Source organism: Scaptodrosophila lebanonensis, unplaced genomic scaffold (assembly GCF_003285725.1).
Source record: "Scaptodrosophila lebanonensis strain 11010-0011.00,11010-0021.00 unplaced genomic scaffold, SlebRS2 tig00000024-arrow-pilon, whole genome shotgun sequence".
NCBI classification, from domain to species: Eukaryota; Metazoa; Arthropoda; class Insecta; order Diptera; family Drosophilidae; genus Scaptodrosophila; species Scaptodrosophila lebanonensis.
In genome coordinates, this window is record NW_022060538.1 from 3142378 (window position 1) to 3148910 (window position 6533).

The following is a 6533-nucleotide window of genomic DNA, read 5'->3' on the forward strand; positions in this document are numbered from 1 at the left end:
AATGGGTTAATTAGAGCTATATATAGCGAATACTCGATGCTCTGTTTAAGATCAGCCGAAATGCTTGCTCTTTTATTGGACACTCCATTTCGATTTTATAACAAGAGAGAACGCTACAGTCGAGCAAGCCCGACAGTGTAATACCCTGTACCCAGGTAAACTTCCGTCACTGAGTTATATGCGCCCATAGCAGCAGCAAAAAGAGGAAGAAGAAGAGCGAACTTGTTGCTGCAGTTTTTAGGGGTTGTACTGGCGAGAATTTGTTTCGCTAATAACTTTTCTTAGAATTGACCGAATTGAAAATTTTAAACAACAGTAGACAATTATATATAAATTATGTGTGCAGAGTTTGGTTTAGGTAGCATTTGAAATGTGGACGCTATTGGCGAAATTCTGTAGCGGGGGAAGGGGGGAAAAATTCCAAAAAGTAAAATAAACTCGTCCTTTCTCGGACCTAGGAGAATCTGGTTGCCAACGTTGGTTATTCTAGCTTTTATAGTTTCTGAGATCCTCGCGTTCATCCAGACGGACAGACGGACGGACGGACGGACATGTCTAGATCGATTTCTCTCGTCATGCTGATTCAGAATATATATACTTTATGGGGTCGGAGATGCTTCCTTCTGCATGTTACATACTTTGCACAAACCTAATATACCCTTTTTACCCTACGGGTACAGGGTATAAAAACACATTCTTTTAAAAGCCTTCTTTATTCGCATATGCATCTATATTGAATGCATTAAAATTCTAACAAAGGGTATACGCAACGTGTAAAAACAATAATGAGCATATTGCTAGCATCACATAAAGGATAACAAACTCTTAAACGCAGCATCATCAATTACTGATATATGGTACTTTGAATATTTAAAACTAGGGTATGTCGTGTGTGGTACTTTTGAACACTTCTTTGATTTGTAGCGGTCTATTCCTTGAGCTCCGCAGCTGCGTTAACAAAGCCCGATGTCTGTGTCAGCTGCAGTTGCCTTTCTTCCGCCTCCAAAGCCTTTTGTTCCGGTGATTTTGCCCATTCTTGCAACTCGCCCGAAGCGAAGAACCAATAAATGACACAACCAATGAGGTAAATTCCCGCAGAAATGAAGAACACTAGGCGCCATTCGGTACTTGTTTGCTCAGTCACAATGTAGCCAGTAAGTAGAGGACTGACAATACCAGGAATGGTAGCAAACGTGTTACCGATTCCCATCAAAACGCTGGCATGTTGTGGTGCAATATCCAAGTGGTTGACACTATCAAAAAACAGACATAAATGCACGCACTCGGCGAACCTATTAGTTTAAACTCACGCAAAGCCCGACCAGGCGAAGGCGCCCAAGCCCACGGCTATGGTAAGGCAAACCACCGACCAAGCGGGATCCAACAGATAGGCCGTCAATATCATGAATATTGTCTGTGACAAAAATGCACCGCAGTTGAAGTTGCGACGCACCTGTGTGGTCGTCCAGATTCCCTTAACCTGCAGCCAATCGGCCAGGTAGCCTGAGACGGCCAGCAGAATACCCATGGCAAGATAGGGCACAGCCGATAGAAAACCGGTCTTGCTCAAGTCGAAGTTTAAAGTATCTACGGCGGATATTTGCGTTAAGAACCAAAAAGCGTGAAGACAAAACTAGCCACTTACCTCTCAGGAAACTTGGCAGCTGTGTTAGTAGAGTATAGAAGCCCCAGTTTTCAGAGAAATGTGACGCCATGATGGCATAAAATGCCATCGATGTGAAAATCGCCTTCCAGGGATGCTTGATGTTTTTGGAACCCACATAACCAATTGTCTTCTGTATGTAATCGCACTCCTCCTTCGAGCAATGGCGGTCCAGCTCAGGTCCGGCGCGAATGAAAATAATCCACGTAATATACCAGATACAACCAATTGTTCCGAAAACATAAAATACGCTTTCCCATCCATACCGCGTAGCCAACATGCCGGACGCTGGCATGGCGACAACTGTTCCCGCATAGTTTCCGGCGAAGGCAATGGAAGCCATGCGCGAACGCTCCAAGGGCGGTGACCAGCGTGCCCAGACAGCATGAATTCCCGGGAATGTGACTCCCTCAAAGACGCCCTCAATTATGCGCACGGCTAAGAACATTTCGAGACTATGCTTGGCAGCTAGTGGTGTAAGCAGCGTAAGAATGGCTGTGGTGCCTATTCCTGTGCCAAAGACCTAACAAAAAATGCAAATTAGTTCCACTGTCCTTTCGACGTAGTCGTCTCATACTTACAATATTGCCGCCGATCTTAGTGCCGATGTAGCCACCCAGAAATTGAGTCAAAATGTACCCGTAGAAGAATGAGCTTAAGATCAAACCCTTCTGCTTAGAGTCCCAAGGGAAGTCCTGCGTCCACGATTCATTGCCGTCACTATCAATCACCGTACGATTCTCAGTCATGGCCACAATGGCCACAGAGAGATTCACACGCATCGAGTAAACATTGAAGAAGCCGAAGAATGCCATCAGCACGACAATATAACGTTGCTTCCGCCAAAATCTCCATGATAATGGTTCATTCTCAACTATATCATTACTGTCGAATGAAACAAAAAATAGGAAGAGTTAATATTGTAGGGAAATGAAGATAACATTAAATTTGATCCTAAGCGTTAATGTGTCCTCGAGTCAAGACTCATAAGTTTATGTTTTATTATGCTACATCATTAGTTTAATTAAAAAAGTGTATTTAAGTAAACTAACTAACCGAACTTAGCATTCCATGGTTGCGGGGAATATTTCTCATTAGAGAAACCATCAACGCTATCATGGAGCTTACATGGCGAGTGAAGCAGAGATCGATGCACCTAGTTTTAAATAAAGTAATAGTGGGATTGGACATTTGGAAGCACAAAAACAAATCAATCCAGCTTATGCGAGTGCCAGCTTGCCGCTCTTTGCAATTCGCAGCTATGCAAATGAGAGCTGTTGGCGCCACTTTCGCTTTCCTAAAACGAATTGCTGTACCGGCTCTAGCTACTTTACCATCTTAAATGCTTGTTAAGACTTGTTGTTGGCCGTCTGGGTCAAGCCCCGAAGCATTTTGCAAAACCTGTTTCGAAAGAGCTGCTGGTGTGGATATTTTTTTACCACAGGGCTTTGTACGGAATTTGTGCGTCTTACACAGCCACAACATTTGCTTTCGCATTTCTGAATAGTTTGCGGATTTTTACCCTCAAGCTTGTAGCTACTCGAAGACTAAGTGAGTCGAGTGGTGTTTTATTATAATGTTGTTAGGTGAGCCCCACCCCAACCAACAGTTCTAAATGATAGTTGCTTAAAACTACACATAAGTATAAGGAATGAACTTGTTTGCAGATTTGTCCCAAATTAAGACTAACTTAGTTTAAATATTAGCTTAAATGGTTACAGCACTTACTGGTGATGATGTGGGCTATTCAATTCCGCGTGATGGCCATTGTGTTTGCCTTTCTTGGAGTCCGAATCGGTCATTTTGGGTGATTTAGTGTTTGTTTGGAAGCTGGAGTAGTAGCAAGCGCAAAAACAGCCACAGAATACTCTTCAATCGTGCAGTTCGAACTAAAAATTAAACGAGCATGCCTGCAATAAAGTTAGATAAAAGCAAATAACAAATCAAATACATGTATCGTGTGAGGTGGCTCGCCACTGCGTGCAAATAGTTCATTAAAATCAAATTATATCGCAGAACGCAATTTGTTTTTACAGCAACAATACAATACGAGTAATAATAACAGCACACCCGCACAAAAGATACAGAAATAAGCAAGCAAACGCTCATTCATTCATTCATTCAGTCCCTGCCTCCCCTATCTTTAGCTTTTATTTCAAGTTCGGTGAAAAAAAAAACTCTCTCGGCAGACTAAACGTAAAATAAAATCAAATTGTACACCATTTTACGTGTCATAATTTTGTGTTTTGTTATTTATCTATTCGCACCGGTCGTTCTATTTATAAATTAAGTGAAGGCATTGCATGTGGCTGGGCTACGCAGGCGCCGCAATTGGCATTGGCATTGACATAGACATAGATATAGACGGAGGCATAGAGACCCCGCCAGTAATGGAGAATATTGCCATTAGCTATATTGTTGAGGCAAGTAATGAGGAAACGAAATATTTAAAAAAAGAACAACTCGCACGTTGTCACCGGTGTGCGTTGCTCTGCTATTCCTTTGCTCGGCGCATCTTAACTCAATTATCCATTTAACTTATTAAGCAAATAATTCGCAAATTGTGGCATTTGATGCACGCGACACACACAATCCGAAAGTCTAATAGAGAGAATGTTATAATCAAATAATTGTATGGTAAGTGAGCTGAACAGGGCCTCCAAAATGCTGGGCTGCCTACACGGCAACTACTGCTTTCTCTTGATTCGTTCTGATTTGCGAATTGCGCGAAATTCGACACTCAACACACACTTAAACACACGCATTGCTTAAATTATAACTAAAATAAAATAACATTAAACAAATTGCCCACATGTGTAGAAAATTTCTCGGCCCACAATACTTAGGATGTATGTACTACTGAAGCTGCGTATTTTTAGAAGGGTTATTAAATTAACGAGATCCGCAAAGAGACTATACGATGATATATGTACAAATGTATATTCGTATATAAAACAGGTGAAGGCTTGAAATTAGCGTTACATGCCTCTGACCCCCTCAGCTCCGCATTTACCCTGACTAATCGCTTCACATACGCTACTCTAACTTACAGAAACTATTCTCACATATAGTCTTACTACGAGTATATAGTATTTGTGATGCTTAATTGTGTTTGCATTCACACGAGTATAACTAAAGTGAAGGCGAAATTCCAACAGCTTCGAGGATTTATTGTTGGCTAATTAACGAATATAAAGCCATAAATGAAACATTATTTATGGATTTTTAATTTGTTATTAATTTTATTAAGATTGCCTTTCGGCTTATCAGCAAACTCAGCTACAGAGGCATGCGCAAATATGGTATTCGTGATGGCTTAACTTTCACTGCGTCAAATAAAAAGAGCACTTTATCTTATGAGCTATTATATTGTGAGCAATTCAAAATTTGCTCGTATACGCGCTTATCTAAAAACCAAAATTTCCTATACTCGTACTTGTATACCCACACCATTTGCTTTGCTTGATAAATCTCAACAAAAAGGTTGAGCAACTGAACGAGTGACATAATGTTGTAAATCTTCCACCGTATTCTGTTTTTGTTTAAATCATTCTGTGGAGTAAATTAAAAAATATCGTTGAACTTGAAATAGAGACGAACAGCATTTTTAAATACGTTCAAGCTTTTTTTAAGGTCTTTTAAGGTCTAATGCAACATCTAGAAGAGGAGCTACGAAATGAGCAGCTGTTTTCAAATGTCAGAGAATATCGGCATATAGAGAAGATGCCTCATTAAATTTCAATTCAAGCTACAAAGACACCTGTGCACACACATCATACATACATCCCAACTCGTTACATATTATTTCAAACCACACACACACACACACGTTATTGTTCACTAAATATACTTTGCATATACATGTACTTATAGATGATATATAGGATAGATTTATGTCCTTGCAATGATTATAGTAGATTCACAAAAACACTCAAACTTGAAACACACCGTCAAACTTTTGAAGCGATTGAAAAGAGTGCAGAGGTGTGGAAGCGTACTATTTTATCTGATCTGCTGATTTGCTGATTTGCTGATTTTCTGCTACTGCGACTGCTCCGTGGTGGGTGATGAGGGCAGGTATAAAGCCGCCGGTTGCTCGCAGCGCACTGAGACTGCAGCTTGCCGGCAGAGCCCAGCTGAACACCGCTGCGGCCGAAATCAGCGCTGCGGCGTCGTCGATCGGCTGCGCTGTTTCCGCGCTCTTAAAACGTTACTTTACTTCAATTAAGGCGGGACGAGAGCCGCTGCTGTTGAAGCACACCGTTCAGTGAACGGTTTACAGCGTAGGCTCCGCACGAGGCAATGATTAGGGGCTTGCCTGGTTGGTACGCACTCATGCTGATTATCATTGACATAAAGCTTATCGTTTGATTAGGCAGCTGATGGGGCGATTATAAAGATAAAGCAAGGTGGAATTTTCACGCTGTGGTGATTGTGTGGATTATTAAATTAAATTGCCAAGATTTCGAATGTTTTCGTCAGTAAACAAGCATCTCTTCAAGATTATTAGAGCAGCTTTGCTTTGTCATGGCTTTCAAAAGCATTAAAACTCAATTCAAGACTCATTAATTAACACCAACCTATGCCAAAACTATGTGAGCTAACTGAAAAAAACACATTTTTGATTATTTTAAAACATGCTAATTAAATCTACAATCAGAAATCAACAACGCAAACAATTTCCAAAAAGTAAAATCCAGTTCGAGCTAGATTTCAATTTGACATCTTCATTTTAGATAATTTGGTGATAATTGATTGAAAAATAATAAAATTCTTAAACCCATCGGACCATGGTCAGGTGTAAGCAATACGCTGTTTCTAAAAATTAATCTACAAATCTGCATTCTATCATAAAAAGATTAGGGAGTTT

At 40.6% G+C, this 6533-nt stretch overlaps 1 protein-coding gene across 2 annotated transcripts; it reads right to left on the bottom strand.

Moving 5' to 3' along the window:
- Nucleotides 1-721: 721 nt before the first annotated feature.
- Nucleotides 722-5745, bottom strand: LOC115621080 (sialin). Of its 2 annotated transcripts, none has more exons than XM_030514611.1 (6): nt 5612-5745; nt 3392-3573; nt 2245-2548; nt 1646-2186; nt 1311-1587; nt 722-1253 (listed from the first exon to the last, which is right to left on the bottom strand). In XM_030514611.1, the coding sequence occupies exons 2-6, from the start codon at nt 3463-3465 to the stop codon at nt 929-931; spliced, it is 1521 nt and encodes a 506-aa protein (XP_030370471.1). In that variant the 5' UTR covers nt 3466-3573; nt 5612-5745; the 3' UTR covers nt 722-928. The 2 variants fall into 2 exon arrangements, with proteins under 2 accessions (XP_030370471.1, XP_030370470.1); XM_030514610.1 differs by having other exon boundaries at nt 929-1253; nt 5662-5723.
- Nucleotides 5746-6533: the final 788 nt, after the last annotated feature.